Here is a 19,829-nt window from a genome sequence, read left to right on the forward strand (position 1 = left end):
GACTAGATGAATTCAATCAGCAAATCATGATTATTATTTTTGAAACAAGAGTCCAGTAACTGCTTGGTAACTTACCTAGACAGGCGAACAGTTCTTTTCCTGAAGTTCTTAAATAAAGGTTTCCTTGCTTCTAAAATACACGCTGTCATTTAACATTATGCTTTTCTGATGTTAAAAGCAATCAGTAAAGTTTCATGACTGTGATACCCAGATCAGAAATGCCACACGCGTTCCCTCCGCCTTTGCAAATGAATGGCAATCAGAGCCTCAGGGAGCCACCACCACCGAGGCTTTTGTTTCAGCTGCTGATTTGCTCCCACATTTTAGGCCAAATTGTGCCAGCACCTGGTTTTTAAAGCAACAGTGGGTGCAGCCCTCTCCAAGCAGAAGATCCTGGCTCTGCAGGCAAACATTTGCTCACAGATCTGTATTTGGCACAAAGGAAAAAGGCAGGAAAGGCTGGAAGAGCAGAAACACCACAGCCCCATTCCAGCCACGGGAGGAAGGAAGGAGCTGGGTGACCATAAGCACACACACAATGGGAGAAGTAAAACAGCTGGACTGAGGAATTCGGTGCAGTCGTTTGCTGGAAACAATCGCCTTTCAAACAAATCCAGAGGCTTACAGAAGAGGAACATGGACAGAAGAGAGGGATATGGCTTCTAATTCCTTCCTACATCCTATCACTATATTAATGAAGTCTCAAAATCTTGAAATGCGTTGCTATGGTACATGAAAGCCCAAAGGGAATAAAGGCCGCAGGTGGGATCTGGCCAGCCCCAGTGCACAGCTGCAGCATGTTCATCAGAGAAGATTCAAACTGAAGAAATGGCTCTTGCAAGTGGCAGAACCACACAGATTAAGGCAGGAGACATTCAAGATGTTATGTAAAGTGCGCTGAAAATGTGAACAGAATCTACTTTGGAAGACTTGATTAAAAATCCTCACAACTTAAGAATATACCCCAGAAAAGCATGCACAGATGATTCCTTTTGCCTCAGCCATCAGTCACTTGATACTAAATCTCACTAAGGCTGCTTTGTAAGAGAACTTCGCAATGCGTTGTGCAGGTTCACAATTCTCCTTTTAGCACCAAAACACCCAGACTGGAAGGAAAATCAGGCCAAGGTTTTGGGAAACATCTTTAGCTCATCTGCAAGGAATAGCAAGGTTACAATGCATTCTTTACGTTATAAATAGGAGGCTTGCTGCTGCAGTAGTCCCCCAGAGTCAGTGGAATTTCTATTGAAAGAAAATCAAAGAAAAAAAAAAAAGTGCCTCAGTCAAGACTTCAGAACAAGTGTTCAGATATTACATTAATCTTCCAAATTCAGCTAGTAACCAACAATTCTCAGACTTTCTTACTATTAAAGCTCTTAAAACTTCAAGACTGAGGGCAAGCTGAGAGCACTTATTTTACCAGAACATTCAGAGCATCTGAAATGCTTTGTGAAAAGCTGCTCTTGAAGTATCTGCAAGGCTTAGCTCATCCAGCCTCACAGTTTAAAAAGAAAACCTAAAGCTGAATGTCGAAGAGCACAGATATTTACCATAACAAACACAAGGAAAAACAGCTGCGATGTCTGTGGACAGAGTGCCTACAGAACTTCCGTGTCAAAGCGCTGGAGAATGGGAGCCTCCTGTTCTCCAACCATCATCCAGGGACTCCCAAAAAGAGTGAACTGTGCGTTTTAGTTGATTCCTGATAACTTTGAACATGCAAATGTCAATAACTCCTGGGAAAGGCACAGTATTAGGGCAACACAGGAATACTCATAAGCATGAACACCATGCAGTGTGTATTATGCATCTGTGTATGCAAGATAAATATGCACACATGCACCTAATTAAATCTTTCTCCTTTAATACATCCACGTCTCAAATTTCAGCTCTCTGATGCACTAGAGATTTCTCAAAACGCAGCATTTGTCTTTAATACAAACTCAATCCTACGTCCCAGGCAGCGCAGCTCAGCGTGGGGCACCCAGCGGCCGTGGGCTCCCCAGGTTGGTCGCAAGGAGCTCACAGCCCTTCCCACCACCAGCCCCAGGGCTCGGCAGGCTGTGCTGCTGGCCTCTGCTCCACCTCCTCACACCATGTCTACGTGCTACCAGCAGGGAGGAGGGAAGAGAACCAGCTGCAAAAGGAACAGTGGCTGCAGGAGGGACAACGGGGAGCTGGGGTACTAAGACCTGAGAAGGCAGCAGCAGGCTCCCCTCCCCTAGAAGGGCTTTCCAAACCCACTGCTCCTCCGAGCTCGTGACCTCGGCCTCAGGCACACTCCAACTTTCAGATGTAATCACTGTTCGTTTCTCCCCAGCAGTCACGTTCTTCATGGCCCTCTCCTTCCCCCTCTCTTTCCAAAAGCCACAGAGAGGAGAGAGATCAGTTAGATAAAAACTTAAACCAGTGCAAATGTGAAACACAACGTAAAAAAAAAAAAAAAGTTTTTTTGTATTACTGAACATGCTGCAGACATTGTGCCTAGTAATTATGGCAGTATCTAGCACAAAATAAACTTAGCATGAGTCTACTGTTTTTCAAATGAGATCCAACTCAAACATGCATAGGGAGAGTAAAGTTATTTTATTAAATCATGCACATCACGTGTGTTAGTGCAAATAGTTTAATCTGTACTCCAGAAATTCTATTGTATTTTTATATCTTTACAAAATAGATTTAAAACAATTATTTACTTTAAAAAAATGTAATTCTGAAGGTAAGCATTTCAGAACAATATTTGCAATAACCTATATACAAGAGGTACTGAGTACCACTGGCATACGAGTGTTCTGTGGTTGGGTGGCTTCCTGCAACTGAAAGTGATGAAATGAATGAACTAAATGACAATATTTTCTACAAGTCACTTGTGGACTATTTTTGCCAATACTAGTAATCCTCCCCATAGAAAATCCCATGTAACTTAAGACAGAACCTTTAATTAAAGGACAATGATCCTCAAAACCTTACAAGGTAAGTTATATACTAAATTTCTATTTAAATATTTAATCTACCTGTTGATTGCCATACAATTGTTTAAAGCCAATTTAATTGCTGAGATTACCTCCCTGTTTTGAAGTTTCCCTTAGCAAAGCCATTTTACTTTACCATTCTTCAGTATATTGTTTAAGTCTTTAATAAACTTTTTTGACAGAACTGTTGAGCTGAACAGAGTAACTATAGTCTACGTTTAATTCAGCACTACCTACAGTGATTCCCACCAAAAGTCAGCAAATAGCAATAGTTATAGCACTTTGATAAGGAAAATAAACTTTGTAATGGGGACCACTGCATCATACTTACAGCCATGTGATGAGGATGCACACAGTTTTACTACCAAATTAAAATCATCTTCAACTGGCCCATACGTCACCAGAGATGATTCCAATTTTGTAGTATTTTATGCAACTTAAGAATATTTTCAGCTAATCACGATGTACTGTAGCAGTTCTCATAACAAAGTTACATCATAAAAGCTTATTCAAAGAGCTTCCCCAGCTCAGTCAGAAAGTATCAAATGACTGAAAAAATAAAATGATACAATGTGATATGTGAAAAAGTATTCATACTTTTAAAGAACGCACCTCTTTAAATACATGAAATTTAATAAATTACATTCAAAGTAAAGTTAATGTAAGTTGAATCACTGCACTATGTCCATCAAATGACCAAGTATTTGCTCCCAGAAATACCTCAGTTCACTCAGGAACACACACATGCTTGCACTCGCACACGCGCACGCTAAATACTCTAGGCTGGTCTCCACCATCAATATTTATCTCTTTTAAGGCTGGACATGAATTGTGTTTTTTCCCCCCCCCAAAATCATTAATAAAAGAATCCTTATCAAAGAAAAATGTTTCCTTCAAAAGGAGTAGGAAGTTTTCTTAAGCCTTGTTCCCAACAGCTCAGTGACTAACAGCAAGTAAAATGGCGTACTGGTTTCGAAGAGCATCACACTGCAAGGCACTGAGTGCACTGCATCTGTTTGCCAAGCTTCCGTAAGGTTACTTGGCTTGGGTATCCAAAATCCAAAGTGTGTTTTTCCTTTTAAATCTGGCAATCAGATTCTAAAGTACGTGCCCACAAACCTAGCCATTACAAATAATTTGGTACCAAGAAGTCTACTTTAGGCCACCATTGTAGTATTCAGAATCCCAACAAACTAATTTAAAACTTGCATGAAATTGTAAGCAAAAATATTGCTCACAGTATGATGAATCACAATTTTATTCCCTCTTTATAGACAGATACATTTTATACAGTTTAAAGCAAATGACCCTACTGCTGTTCTCACGCAGAGCTGTGCTGTATTAAGAGGTTAAAAAAAAAAAAAAAAAAAAAAAAAAAAGGAAGAGAATTAATCTGTTTTCCCTCAGTATATGAATGTTGCCAGCTTCTAAAGGGAGGACGGTGTATGGATTCAACAACAGTTCTCATGGAGAAGCTCTGGTTAGGCCTGGGTACAGCACCACGGCTGTCACAGCAACCAAAGCTGCCATCACAGGCATCCAAGGCCATTGTCTCTGTGTGGAGAGAAAAAAAAAATCAATATCATATTTGCTCTGATTCATACTAATCACTTTACCCCGTGGTTCCTCAAAGTCCTGAGTACCTGTTGACAGGCATCACTACATCGTTACCCACGAGCCCTAGCACAGGCTAACCCTGACCTGGAGTGAACACAGGGAAGAACAGAACTCCTCATGACTGAGGACCACCTTTGGCAGTTCCGTATTTCAGCTTCGTTACCATTCGCACCTCAAAGAAACTGGCTGTTCAAACTGCGAGGGCTTAAGGTCTTTAAAACAGCACTTGAGCACAGAGATTGCCAGACAGGTTTATGCAGTACTGACATCTTTAACTTGGCTTTTGAAGGATTAAATCCAGACCTGTGACATCAGTTCATAACAGATCCTAACAAAATCATTTCTAGCAGATTGTCACGACATTTTATGATGACAGTAAGAGAAGAACACACTGGGAGGCGGTAGAGAAAATGCAAGCTGAGAGGTCAGAATACAAACCAACCACCTATTTCTCGTCTTTTTTCCATCTTCTTCACAGCAAGTGAGAAAAATAAAAGTGTTTACAGCCAGAGAGGAATATCTTAGTCCATAAATAAGAACCAAAGCTTGACTTTTGTTGTTATTGAGAGGCAAACTCTTCATTTTTCATAGTTAATTAAGCAAATAAGCTTTCTTACAGGCCCTAGCATCACAGCACTGTGCAAAAGGTAGCCCATTTGCTAAAGACAAACTGAGACCAAGTTAGAAGAGGCACGTTCAGAACCAGTTAGAATGAAATTGATTGTTAGAATTAAAGGAATCAGACAGATGTTAAATGATTAGTTGATCGTTCAGCTCGTCAGTATCAACAGAATGGCGTATTAAATGAAGGGTTTGCTTCAGGTAAAGAAATACCTGTGAGCACTTCACCATGCACTATTTTATACAGAAATGGCACAAACAGGTGAGAGGGACAAACATACATCGACTGAACAGTAGTGCTTGTACCTTTCGCTACCACAATGGGCCGTAACACCAATACAGGAAAGCCAGGATTAGGCCGATGAATACGGCTGGGACGGGTTGTAATATGGAAGGCTAAAGAAGGGAAGGGATATTAAAAATCACTTTGTGCTATAAATCAATCAGGTAAAGATGATTTAGAGAGGGGAAAATAAGTCAGTGAGTTTTGTTTTAATTGAAATGTATTAAAGACATCTAATAATACAGCATTATCTAATCTGGTATACAAAGTTAGTACACCATTCTACTCAAATGAACAAGAACGTTCAAAAATAAAGGGAAGTAAGAAGAAAATACTCTAAGAAACTTCATCTCAACTTGGAATTTAGCACTTAGAAACAAAATGAATCTTATTTGCCTGTATTTTATATCTATTTGTCTTTAGTTTGTCAGTGCAAGTAATTGGAAATCCCAACTGGATTTCGTAAGGCAGAAAGACTCGTACCAGAGATTGAATTTTTCAGCTGCTTCTTCATTCCGCCTTTCCTACTTTCCATCATCAGCCTCCAAGAAAAACAATCTCTTTCCTCCATTAATGAATCAATAACAACTACGTCCGCAGGCAAACCCAGTAGTTCAGATCTTTGTGAGGTTATTACACAGTGTACAATCAGCACTAAGTTACTATAAAGCAGAGAAGTATATTTCTGTTAGAGACACCACAAAGATCAGCATCTCTGGTACAGCATCAGCCTTGTGAGCAAATGCAGTTCTGAAGACTGATCCAATGATGCAGCTGGGCCAAACTACCAGCTAGCAAGACTGAAGGGGTTCCTTTAGCTTATGGCCTCATTACAAGAATCTGCACATTTTCTCAATTAACTGGAAACTACTTTGCTTCACAATCTGGAGAGGGAGCCTTTATCCTCATAACAATACACAAGAAGCAAAAATGGACCTAATTTCTTTTTAAGCTGTCCCAGGAAGACATCTGCTTTCTCCATATCCTAGCCTATATATTTTGTGCACATACACAGACACACAGAGGTTAAGTTCAAATCATGCTAAATATTTTCTTAAGAACTTCTTTGTGCTGAACTCACTTTGATTTTGTTCAGCCAAATAAATACATGATAAATTCATGTTTGGAGACTTCCTAAAATATTGTGATCCATAAATAAAATCTCATTCTGTTTTGAATTTGAGGAAGTCAATCATAGAATCTCCAATATGGTTAAGAACACAGAAATCTCAGAATTATTTTAGTAGGTATTCTGATCTTTGCCATTCAATTCTTACCATTACAGTAATTCAGATTTGTTGTACTCAAGGTGAATATCAGACAGACAAATCATGTGCAACTATTAATTTCCATGCAGCATATTTTTCTTGTCATTGGTGCCACAAATCAGTGCCATCTCCCCAAAGAAAGCAGATGGGCAGAAACTATCACAGCAGTGTTCAGTAAAGCGCCAAAAGCTTCAGTCAACTCCGTGACAGCAGCTCACGATCTCAAACTGTTCACATAAACAAATCCCTCATGTAAAGAGCATCAGGAAATAATCAGTGACTACAAACATGCAAGCACAAGCAATACACCACACTGCTAAGCAATTCAGAACACAGAACTGCGGTTCTTTTTTGCTTGGTTGGGTTTTTGGAGAGTAATAAGCTTTATCTTTCTGACAGGGAAAGCATAAAAACTTTATATTTTAATGACGTTCTAAAAGGAACAGAGAAGCCCTCACTCTTGTAGTTTTTATTAGTCCACCAGATAACTTCATGGGGTTTCCTTCAAAGGATTATATTTTGCCCCTCATGAGCTTATTAAAATACATTTTTAAAATCTCCCTATTGCACAGAAATGCATCATTAGATGCTTCATCAAAAACATGCGTTCGGTATTAGAATCCATAGATGTGCAAACTCAGAGACTGGCCACAAATATAAATAAATCCCACAGTGGGAAGCTGTGCTCTCGAGGACACTGTCCTCACAAATAGAGTAACAGATAAGGTTTCCAGCAAATAGGGGATAACAGAACTTTAAAAATTTGACCTTGGAAGTCAGCCCAGGATTCAAGATGCTTCAAATATTCCACAAAACAGACATATTTCACATTACTGACTGAGTAATGCTTGCTTGAATAGCAAGCTCGTCCTGCAAGTCCTTATATGGTTGGATGCTCTGCATCACAGCCTGACCTTTAGGCTTCAAATCTTGTACCTTTCCTTTAAAAATGTTTTGGCAACTGCTGTGGTTCCTTATATCATTTTGACAATCATCCCAAATTCTTCCTAGAAATTCCCTTACCTTGCAAGTTTTCACCTGCTTCTCCAATTCCCTCCACAGTGTTTTTCTTCCCTCAACTTGCTCTCCTTTTTCATGAATCAACACTGAGATTAATGCTTTAACAAAGCAGAAAAATCTCACATCTGCAGTTATTTTAGCATGATCTCTCCATTCAGAAAGTTTTTTTTTTTTTTTTTTTTTTTTGTACTTCTGCCTATTTCAGTAATTCAACATTATTTAGGCATTACAGAAAATTCTAAGCAGAAGTATGTTCCAAGAGAACATTAACATCCCATTCATGAAAATACAGCCAAAAAAATGAGAATGGCTTTGAGTTCTTCACATCTTTGTTAACTCTATTATGTCAGAGGTTTGCTTTCAATAAGTGGGCTATGGAATAAGTATTTATTCTGTGCCCTAGAACACAGATAACTGTAGAGAACAGTACTTGTAAACCTTTTATTTTGTGCTGTCCATGTGGGGGGTTCATAACAGCAGCACAGGAAGAGAAGAAACCAGCCATCCCAGTAGTAAAAAGGCTGTAATTACTTTATAACACTTGTCACACTCTTAACTTTTGAAGGATTTCAGAAGTCTCAGTATTAAAAAAGAAACAAAAAATGTTGTCTCTAGCTGTAAACTCAATACTAACAACACAGCCTATCCAAATGTAACAGAAAAGGATTACTTCCATGAGTGGATAGAAAGGATGGTTCAATTGCATGTATAAAGCATGAGCTGACCAGGGATAATCACTGTTAAGAAGCATGAGCAAGACTGAGGAGGGAACACATGTCGTAATAATCACTAATAAAATAAAAGCACCTTGAAGAAAGTTGCTTAACTCATTTGGATCCAGGTTTCTCAGCTTCTACCCATGTGTCAGTCTCTGAAACTGGGAAGTTTTGCCTAGTTCTTAATGAGTAGTTAAGCTAGATTTTTTTCTAAGACAACAGTAAGGCTGTTTTTAAAACTGTCATGCAACTGCAAATCTAATTGGTATATGTAATTGTACCCGTGTAATGACCTACAGATTTAATAGGTAGTACCAGAATGGAATTTTGCATGCAATATGGTACATAGCTCCTTTTGAAGTCCAGCCTTTTCTGTTCAATACTGAAGATGTTCTCTTAATCAAGAAAACTGTCAGTGTCACAACCAGACTTCCCCAAATACTTTGTACAGACTTACGTTGTTTCCTTTTTCTTGCAGCAGCTTCAGGTTCTCTTTACACTGTTTAAGCTCTTCTGTGATTGACTGTTTTTCTTGTTCAGCCATCTCATACTTCGCTTTCAGTTCTGAGAGCACTGTCTGTGTTCTTTCATACTAAATGCAAAGAGAAAGAAGGCTACAGACCTCTGGACACCCAAAAACATGCTTACATTTGCTTAGTGTGTGGCTTCCTTTCTGCCCACACTGCCTAGTGTAACTTGCTTTGGATCAATGCACTCTCTCTACAAAAGCAAGATAGAAAAACCTTACTCTGTGTTCAATTTTATCTACTGAAAACAAGTTTATTTGTATTTGTCGTTAATAGGGATTAGAAAGCGCAGAACCAATGGCCTTCAGTACTGGCATTTACCAGAAGTTGAAAGGATAAGCATCTTTACAAACTCATCTGATTGCAAACACAAAGATTAGCAAGACTGCTCCCTTCAAATTCCAAAAATGGTAAGGAATGCAACGGGGATGAGTTCATGACAAAACAAAGAAAAAGATTGCGAAACACAAACTAACAGCAGTGACTGGCAGAAACTTCACTCAAGCTGCTCCTAAAAATAAACAAGTAATTGATAGAGATGACAGCCTTCTTCCAGACATGATTTTCAGAAGTCAGGCTTGAAATGCTAGCTTTTCCTTAAGCACTTTTTATCATCTGTAAAAGCCTGATGATCCATTCTGAAGAAAGGACAAACAGACCTCTAAAGAATGTGCTTCTTTAAAGGTCTGTCGTGAAATCAAATGTAAATCTAACTAGAAAGATCACATTGGCAAAAAAATCCATTTTGACTCATAACTCATAACAAGACTTAATTACAGTGATGATCAGAAACATTCTGAATAAGGGTTCACCTGACAGACCAGCTTATAAGTATATTCACCAAGGTGATGCATGAAAGTAAACTTTAGGAAGTTCCCAGAATGGATACACAAGCCATTTTATTTTAAGTCTTCCTTCAAGATCTGACTCCCAATTTATATACTGTTAGCTAACACAAACGTACTTGCAATTAAAGGAAGAAAAAGTTTAATTACTAAAAAATTTGTAGTTTTTACTTGTTTTATATTGAAATAAAAGGAAAGTCAGAGGGCACTGGATTAATTCAAAGCAGGAATGTTCTGTTACCTCTTTCTGAACATCCTTTGCTTGACTCTCAGCTTCACTGAGCTGGCTTTTTAGACTGGCTGCGTCCTGCTGATGTTTTTCTCTCAAAGATCCCATCTGATCTTCAAGTTCTTTTCGAGACATTTCAAGAACACTTATATTGCTGGTTAGAGCTAAACTCTGCTTCTGAGAGCTGAAAAACAAAATTCAATTGGTTCCTCTTCTACCTCCAATTTAAACAGAAATTATTTGTTTAAAACAGTTTTTGTTCTCTGAGCTTCACGTTATTTTTATTTGATATGGAGAAATCATCTTGGAGCAGTCACAGAACAAAAGATCAACACTGATTTCCTGCGCAAAGTACTGCTATAAAAGATAGGCCATAGACTTGCTTTTAAATACACATGCACTTATTTTTGCATGTTTAAATTAAGTTATATTACAGATGATAAATACTTTCTTCCTCATGTCTTCAGTTTCTTATTTACTTTATTATTCATTATTATATATTCCAAAGCATTTTGAAACTAACTCATGATTTGAAGGAAGAAGCCTATCCAAGGTGATTAGAAGCATTTCAGTTGCTTGCACACATGCTTCTTTGCTTATTTCAGTGGCACAAGACAAGAGCAAAATAAATCAGGATACCTTCTAAAATACCTGAGCAGTAATACAGAAGCATTTGCAGGGGAAAAAAAAAAGCTTGCTATAACTAATTGATATGAAAGCACGTTCTGCCAAAAATTGTGATATTAAGGAACTTTCAACCCATTTAGCACAAACACCATCAGACATTTAAGAACCACTTTGGGAAAGAAAAAAGAATAATAATCTTCTTAAGCTTCTCTGATACTTTCCTGGACAAGCCTGTTGTTCCCTTACCTAGAAAGCTCCTTCTCTTGTTGCTGAAGCTCAGATGCAAGTGAAGTGTTTTCCTTCCTTAGCGTAACACATTCAGCTTCCAGAGCAGTCCACTCTGCCTTCAACTTTTCAAGTTCTCCTGTAATTAATAATATTTAATCCAAGTAATTAACAATTAGTAATTTCACTAATATGTCAAGCAGACCCACTAGTAAATGTTGGAAAAATCTGCCATTAGCTGTAAATCTCAAATGATTATAATCACATTACATGAATTCTATCACAAGGATCTATGAAACATACAACTGTATCTCTTGCTGTTAGGAATAGTTTGTGTGCCATCATACAAGTTAGTGCTCTTCTTAATGTGAGCTTCTTTAAGGTACAAAGCAGTAGAAAATTGTCTCGTTTATGGGTCTGTTCCAGTATGTTAGAAGAAGTGACAGAAAAGCATATTTGAAGAAGCTCATTTCTTGGCAGAAAATAGGAAACAAATTGAAAGTAATGAACAATAATGAGATACATGTCTCTGCTATGTGGAACAGAACATTTAAAACAATAGCTAAAGGGTTAAAATGAGACCTTTGAAATAATCCATGGCAAAATTGATTTTTATCAATTATCAATTTTATAATCTGAATTGGAAAAAGCTTTTCTGACAGCTTCACAAAGACTGAGTGACCTAGAATTCAAAACAAATTTTACATATGCCAGCTTCTTGGCAGTGTGTACAATGCTTCAGCTCCTCAGCTCCCTTAGCAGATCGTTCAAGACCTGAGGCTACAGGCCTGGAAGAGTGGCTCTCAACCAGTCCTAGTGAGTGCACTACATGTAAAGTGAAGCACAAATAAATGAGTCTCATAGATCTGTACAAAATGCTTTTGTATCTCTACATCATGCTTCCAGAATAAAACTTTAATTCTGTATGTATTGTAACACAGATGGAGACTGCATTAACAATTTTATTGAGCCATACAGCACCGTCTCAAGTGAAGCTTTGCTATAGAACAGTTGAGAAGCTGTCCATTTACAGGCTTAAATTATATATATTTCCTCATAAAGGAAATCTTATGCAAGTTCTTTTGGAAAACTGTGGCTGTATCAATTCCTCTAACAGCACAAGTTTACCAAGCACCATTATACTCAGCTTACTTTTGACATCAGAGGTGTATCTAAGCTAATTGAAGGGAAGGATGATGCTGTCAGTGTTGTTCTGTGACATCCTATTAAGCAAGTACCTTTCAAATGAGCAGCCTCCTCCTTATGCTGCTCTTCACACTGCTGACATCTAAGCTGAAAACTGGCTTGTAGACTGACAATTTCTTTTTCATAATTCGAGGCATCTTTCCGCCACCGCTCCAATTCTGCTCGCACAGTTTGTAGTTCATCTTGCAAAGCAGAAATATCTGTGTCTCGTTCTGATGCTGCCTTTTCTGCTACTTGTTGAAGGGACAGTATTTCATTTTGAGCACTGACTAGTTCATTTCGAGTGCTAGAAATTTCACTCTCCTTCTCCTCACGAAGATTCTCAATATCTTCTTGTAACCTCCGTAGCTGAGCTGGAAAACACACATTGTTATGATTTTATAACCTGTGCTTACAGAAAAACTAAAATATTTTTGAAAATATCAATTTGTTGATATTTAATGGGACTAAAGAAATCTAATGCAATTAAAAGTATGTTAACCTTATCAAATGATTTTCCTTTAAAAAAGACATGAGGTCATGCATGACAGAGAGTTAAAAGAAACTGGAATTAGGGTCAGACGAAGCATTCTTAGACAGAGTTCTCCTGTGTAACATAAAAGCAACTCTCCTGAAATCTGAAACCAAGATTTAGATCCAACTTGGTTGTAAGCAAAACAAGGATTATAGAAAAAGATGCAGGGGATTAGGGGACAAGACAGAATGAAAGAAAGCTTCTGTGACAAGCCAAACAGATCCGCAAAGCTACATTGGAAACATCTGCCTGTTCAGCAGTTGGAGTTAATTTGTGATGTCTTTAAACATTTGAGGCACAGAGTCTAGCTTGTGCTTTATTCTCCAAACTTGTAGTAAAGGAATTAAAATTACTTCTTTGCAAAAAAAGTATTTTGCAAAGGTCAAGCTGAATTTTGGATGAAAAGTGACAGCTGCACCTAGTATACTGAACCATAAGTGGTCCTTTATTGTTCATGACGGGCTGTAAACATGCTGCAGTCACATAAGTGTTAGGCTATTCAGCATTTCTCAACAGCATGAAGCAAACCTTTTAAATTATTCCCATTCAAAACTGTTTGGTTACTAAAAGCATCTCCTCTGAGCATGACTATTTTTCATAAATATGCAATAGAATAGAATCCTGTGCAAATACTTAATACTTACAGTAGGAAGGGTAAAATAGTTAAGCTCTGACTGAAGGAAGCAAAAAGTATAATTTCCCAAGTGTTTTTTGTGTATCTTTTTGAAGTACACCAATCAATGTTCGTATGTATTTCAATGATTTTCAATCATTGGAAAAAGCAATTACCAAAATTAATTCAGAACTGCTCTGAGAAGAAGAGATCAAATTTCCTTGTTTCCCTAATACAAAATACCAGAGGGTAAGAATTATATTCCTATAGCTGTATGTTATGTTTTCTGAAGCAAAGGGCAAACAGGGACAGCAGAAAGCACTGGAGAGATAACCAAGGTTGAGTAGCTTTCACAGATTTCTTGTAGTTATTTTTGTTCTTTCAATCCATTATAGAAGATGACAGAGTGTAAATGAGTCACGCTGAAAACTGATACAGCATAAAAACTGCTCAAGAGAGACTTTCACGACAGCTATGTGTGAGGCTTGATGTCCTTCCATCATTTAATGTAGAGAGATAAAAGTACAATTCTTTATATAGGTATAATCAGAAACTTTGCTGCTAGTTGATGTACAGTAAAGAAAAGGCAACCATTTTTCCCCTCCTCTCAACAGGCTCCAGCAAGGCTTTTATCAAGACTTATCTCATAGATGAACTAAAGAATCTCTGAACAACTGAAAGGAAAAGACAGCATGGAAAAAAACACGACAGCTATTACTTATTGCAATACACACAGGCTATTACAGACTACACTAAGTAGATTTCACAGCAATCTTGTCTCAGGTGAAGCAATACATTTGTTCCATAACAGACAACAGCACAATGCATTTTTGCATATGTGAGCAATATGAGGCTTATTACCATCCCATTAGTTTGGAAACAATTTCTATACAATTATTCTAATAGAAAAGTAATCAAACTAGTAGATGAGAACAATCTGACAGTAAGAGAGCAGAACATTAATCTTTGCCTTGCCACGTATTGTTTCATTAGAAGCTTTGAACATCCCAAACCATTATGCTAGGAAACAATATTTTTCTAAAGCACCAAGAATTTAGACTTGCTAACATAACAGGAGTCCATCAAAAAGCAAAGGAGTGATTTTTCAACTATATTTTCCTTGTATTATCTTCTTTATCAAGCTCAACCAACTTCCAGCTCCTCAGTAATAGCAGTTTTTCAAAGAAATTTTCATTTTCTTCTTTCTGTCTTATTTATGAACATCTCTGCCTTGAAATTGTAAGGCATGAAAACAAGCAGGACATGAACAAACATACAAAAATATACAAGTGTTTCTAAAGTTTGATGAGGTGTAAGAGTACCTTACACAGGAAGAATACTGGAGTGGTCTCTGAAACACTGTGTGTAATTTGGAAGGGTGATTAGAAATAAAGCTTCCATTACGTCTCTTAATTATGTAAGCCATTACCTCATCTGAACTGAACGTTGCACTTTTTTTTTTTTTAAGTAGTAGCTAGTTACTTGAGATACAAGGAGTTCCTTGCTTCACCTATCTGCTCATCTAAGGAGCTCCACACGTAGAGACAGGATTTCAGTTGTTTCTATGGCACCCTCTCTTCTGTATGATGAACACAGAAGCCAAGTAGCTGACCTAAAATACTGATTCCACGGAAATACTTCAAGAAATGTTACTGTATGAAGCTGTCCAGGTTTTTTGCTCCACTACAGTTCAGAGGCTGCCAAGAGAGAGCAATGACATCACGGCAACCTTTCCCAAGTTTGAGATACGCCACACCCTGAGAGTTTGGGAAGCAGCAAGCCCATGACTAACATCAGAATGCCTTAAACTGCAGTGGAGAGAGATGAGCAAAAAACACTTGCAAAACTCACTTGGAAAGCATCCAAGAGACAAAGCCACAGTTAAGCGTGGCTCTGGCAAGCTTCCACCATTTGGTTTTTTTTTCTTTTTAAGAGACAAATTGTTTTAAATAGATAAATAGATATTTCTTTGCTCTGCATACAACTGCCCATCAGACTGTAATTTTTAACTTCTGCTACAGCATTCATTTCTTGGAAGATTTTCATTATTAGCAGGACAAAATTCAAAACTAACAACTTCTCTGGTTGGAAGGGATGTAAGCTCTTCCTTAGAGGAGCAATAGCAGAAGAACTAAATATGCTTTGCTGACATCCCTATGACATAGTGCAATCACACAAGCTTCTCAGTGAATGTACCTGGTATACATCAAGTATCACATCTCACAACAAACTACAATACATTGAAATATCTTTAGCAAACCATTTTTATTTCCTATGTGGAAAAAAACCATAGGTGTTACTACATCTGTCTGTTCATGTCTTCTAACCATCATTCTGCTCAAGCTGAACGAGGTATGAAGGTTCTACACGTTTAACAATCCACACCTTAATTCACAATTGGTATTCACACTACTGTTTGCTCTAAGGAAGAGTCCTAGTATAACCCCTACTGATTTAAAGGCAGGAATGACAGCCTGTTGACTAATGAGCTTGAGCTATCACAATTCTTTTAAAACAGCAGGCAACACAAGGATGTAGAAGAAGCTAAGGGATTCAACAAATCCATATCAAGACAGACCTGGTTAGTTCCACACTTTCTGTCAATACAGAGCTTCACTAGTTTGCAAATGACAGCTTCTGTGTTATGAATAAGAGTTACATAAATCTGGATTTGAATTCTGGTGTAATTATTTTGGGCTGAAAGAAGCATGATAGTGGTCATACTGTTTTTCATAGAGCACAATGTCCCTGTTGAAGAAATTGTACAGCATACTAAGGTTAAATGAGATTTGGAGGGATTAAAAATGATTCAAGAGGATTCTATCAATAAAGTGAAGAGACTGAGAAGAACAAAAGGATAAAGCCTCTGAATGCTTAAGGAGAAGGTAAAACACTAAGAATTGTAAAATAAAATAAAATATTAAGTAATCAGTATAAAAAGTATAAAATAAGATAGTAAAATAGTAAGAATCCCTGGATCATTCAAAGCTGACAAAAAAGTACTGAAGACAGAGGGAGAAGAGGAATACGTTACAGATAACTTCTGCATTTTCTAAGTTACAACTAAAAATAGAAATTGACAGGTAATATTTTAAACTATAATTCAGAGATATTGTAAAAAAAAAAAAATTAAAACACATTCACTTAACATTTTCCTTAATTGTGCTTATAATAACATGAAAACAGCTAAAGCTATGTATTTTCCCTAGGAAAGTGGAGTGAAAAAGTTATTTCTTACCTTGCAGAACATTTATTTGCTTGTTAGATTCTTCAACTTGCACTCTATATGCTCTTCTCTCTTCTTCCAATAGTGCTATAAATGAAAGTGAATGTGCCCAAAAGTTTGTAAGTAAAAAGTATTTCAGTTTTGTAATTAGTTTTAGTCATGACTTCCTCTTATCCAAAAAGATTTAAACAATCAGATTATTCCAGTAGGTTAAAGCTAGTTAACTGTGTAAGTAGTTTAACAAAAACACCAAATTAGAGATATTATTCCATTATCATGTAGTATTGCAATTAATTTGAAACTAATACAATCATCTGTCTGATCCAGAAACTATGAGTGCTAAATGGCAGCTGGCATAGGGGTGGGAAGCAAAAAAAGCTGTAAATATCTCTTAGAACACTGAACAGTGTGCAATCAAACTAGACTACACTACTTGTTAAGAACAACCAGTTTTGTTGATGACGAAGATGCAGCTCCATATTTAAAAGGATGATCACTGAATGCATTATACTACATGCATTATCTGACTGAAATACAGGTGAATCAATAATTCTAGAATATGTTCGATAAGAATAAAATATATGGAGCTCACATGTACTTCAGTACTGTGAAAAGAAGTTGGTCATTCTTGACTGAAAAAGTCAGGGGCTCCATCTGATTATATATTAAAAGAAAACAAAACAAACTTTCTGTTTTGAAGATGAATCTGTTTTTGGAGATGGGAGTGTTAGGAACCAAATCTAACAATCAACAAAACCAGAACCCCTTCTAAGACTACCTGATAAATACAATTTTCAAGGATACCCTATTAACCAAGTTGATCGGGGTCTCACCTTGAAGTTCAAAGCATTTTTGTTTACTTGTTCTAGCTAGCTCTTGGGCTTCAATCAGCTCCTTGTGCAGCTGCTGAATTTCTTGCTTAGCCTCAGTCTCTGATTGTGCACCCTGAAGTTCATCTGACAAAAGAACATTTCCTTTAAAGCATACATTTCTACAACAGTTTATTTTGCACTATTATGTGATGTCTGGTGATCTTCTATTCAAATAATCCAGAGTTAGTTAAGTAAACTCAAAATTGGATTAGGTAAATATTAGAAAAAATATTAATATATTTTAAAAGGAGGAAAACATACATACTTTAAAATATTAATTATAAAAACATGCAGTAAAATAAAAAGAACACACAAATTCAAGAGTTTTTAAAAATACTGTATTGATTAGCAAAGCTGCCTGTATTGACATAAAAGAAGAAACAGTCAGCAAGACAATCCTTGACTGCATTAACTACTTGTCTACTTTTAGAAGGAAGCTACTGTAACCTCCTCCCCCAGCACACTTTGAGCAAGAACTCTGTGCCACACAACCCCTGAGCCCACTCTGCTTGCTCCCCTCCTCTCCTTCTGTGAACCTCAGCTACAAGAAAATGAAAACTTAGGGAATTCACTAGAACAGAATGAAGAAAAGGTTAGGATGAGAACATGGCCTCAAGTTGTGCCAGGGGTTTGAACTGGGTATCAGGAAGAGTTACTTAACAAAAAGTGCAGTCGTGCACTGGAATGGGCTGCTCAGGTAGGTGGTGGCATTGCCACCTGTGTTCTTTCAGACAGGCAGACATGGTGTTTAGTGACACGAGTTGGTGTGGACTTGTGGTGTGAGATGATAGTTGAATCTGGTGACCTATGGGTCTTCTCCTACCTTCGTGATTCTGTGATTCAATGAAGACCTGTTTGTTTTCTTCAGTGACCTCTAAGGGCCAGATTTTGCCCTTAAATATTTTACTAAATTATTAGGCACATCTTTAATACAATCAGGTATCTAAATATTCAACCATGTGAAACTAAATCATCAAAATGTTCTTCCCTGCAAGCTTTGAATTAATTAAAAACGCATGCAAAATACCTCTTGGGATTGATTACAGGAAATGATGTACAGTCATGGAAGTCAAATACTTTTAAAGCTGAAGGTTTTGGATAATTTAAATCATACAGAAGATGACAAATATGTATTTGTCATCTAATGGGTGCATATTAGGAATTAGATGCGGAAACATAAAGAGGAAGACAACGCCCTAGCCTGCAGGCATCTGTACTATCAGGAACGGAAGGCAAGAAGCACTTTCACACCAAATTCTCCCTAAGCAGCGCCTGTGCAGAAAGATCTGTCGTAAGTATAAGCAGCACTAATAGACCACATAGGTAGAGAAATAAACCTTTATATCACAAATGACAGAATCGTAGCTGTTGGAAGGGTCCTTTGGAGACTGTCAAGCCCAACCCCCTGCTAAAGCATGTTCCCTACAGCAGGTCACACAGGTAGGCTTCCAGACAGGGCTTGAATATCTCCAAAGAAAGTCTCCACAACCTCTCTGGGCAGCCAGTTCCAGTGCACTGTCACCCTCAAAGTAAAAAAGGTTTGCTTATGTTCAGACAGAAGTTCCCTTGTTCCAGTTTGTGCCCAAAGCCCCTTGTTCCACCTCTGGGCACTGCTGAAAAGCAGCTGGCCCCATCCATTTGACTCTTACTCTTTAGATATTTATAAGCACTGATAAGATCCCCCTTCAGTCTCCTCCAGGCTGAACAGCCCCAGGTCTCTCAAGTCTTTCCTCATAAGGGAAATGCTCCATGCCCCTCACTGTGGTCCTTCTCTGGACGCTCCCAGCAGTTCTCTGCCTTTCTTGAGCTGAGGAGCCCAGAAACAGCACTCCAGATGTGGTCTCATCAGGGCAAAATAGAGGGGAAGGATCACTTCCCTTCACCTGCTGACCATCATCTTTTTAATGCACCCAGGCTAGGTGAGAAGGGCAAAGGAGGAGAATCAGTGAAACGGTTCACAGGACATGATGGAAAACAGGAAAGGCAGAACAAGAAGGTACACGCATCACACAGCCCTATGGTTGATAAACATCCATTGCTGCAGGTTTAAGATGGAGTCAGACTGCAGAGAACAAAAACCCAAAAGGTAAATTATGTTTTCTCCATTAAGGAAACTAATGAAATTATTCTAAAGTTCTCACACTGTGTTCCTCTTAGAGGCTGTGTCTTTCCCATTCTCACAGTAATGAATTGAAGGGATCAAGGGGATATGGAAACACATGCACTTTTAGGCTTTTTCAGAAAAAATTATGTGAGCAGAAAGAACAAAGAGGACCCAATTTTTCATCCAAATACTTTCTTTTATAAGCTTATTATAATTTCTAGCCCAGATTTCTCTTTACTGGAGATGTTTTGTTCGTAGCTTCTCATGGATAAAGATTTGTGGCAATTAGACTTTCAGTCCTTAATGAGACTGCTCAGAAGAAATGGATGAAGGAGCTGACAAAT

At 37.8% G+C, this 19,829-nt stretch overlaps 1 protein-coding gene across 19 annotated transcripts in view; it reads right to left on the minus strand.

The window, feature by feature from the left end:
- Positions 1-4,321: 4,321 nt before the first annotated feature.
- LOC122162915 (sarcolemma associated protein) overlaps positions 4,322-19,829 on the minus strand; it is a 76,003-nt gene continuing 60,495 nt past the window's right edge. For 14 of the 19 annotated variants that reach the window (XM_042823683.1, XM_042823691.1, XM_042823685.1 and 11 more), the window contains 7 exons: positions 17,343-17,465; positions 16,522-16,596; positions 12,189-12,509; positions 10,972-11,089; positions 10,111-10,282; positions 8,955-9,089; positions 4,322-4,526 (listed from right to left, as the gene is read on the minus strand). In XM_042823683.1, the coding sequence (XP_042679617.1) occupies positions 4,437-4,526; positions 8,955-9,089; positions 10,111-10,282; positions 10,972-11,089; positions 12,189-12,509; positions 16,522-16,596; positions 17,343-17,465 (1,034 nt within the window). In that variant the 3' untranslated portion in view covers positions 4,322-4,436. Of the gene's footprint in view, positions 4,527-5,516; positions 5,607-8,954; positions 9,090-10,110; positions 10,283-10,971; positions 11,090-12,188; positions 12,510-16,521; positions 16,597-17,342; positions 17,466-19,829 lie in introns of all 19 variants that reach the window. The other 5 variants (XM_042823684.1, XM_042823686.1, XM_042823689.1 and 2 more) reach the window with 1 other exon arrangement.

This window comes from Centrocercus urophasianus, unplaced genomic scaffold, assembly GCF_019232065.1.
Source record: "Centrocercus urophasianus isolate 14NV4802_14NV808 unplaced genomic scaffold, USGS_Curo_1.0 seq_22, whole genome shotgun sequence".
NCBI lineage: Eukaryota > Metazoa > Chordata > Aves > Galliformes > Phasianidae > Centrocercus > Centrocercus urophasianus.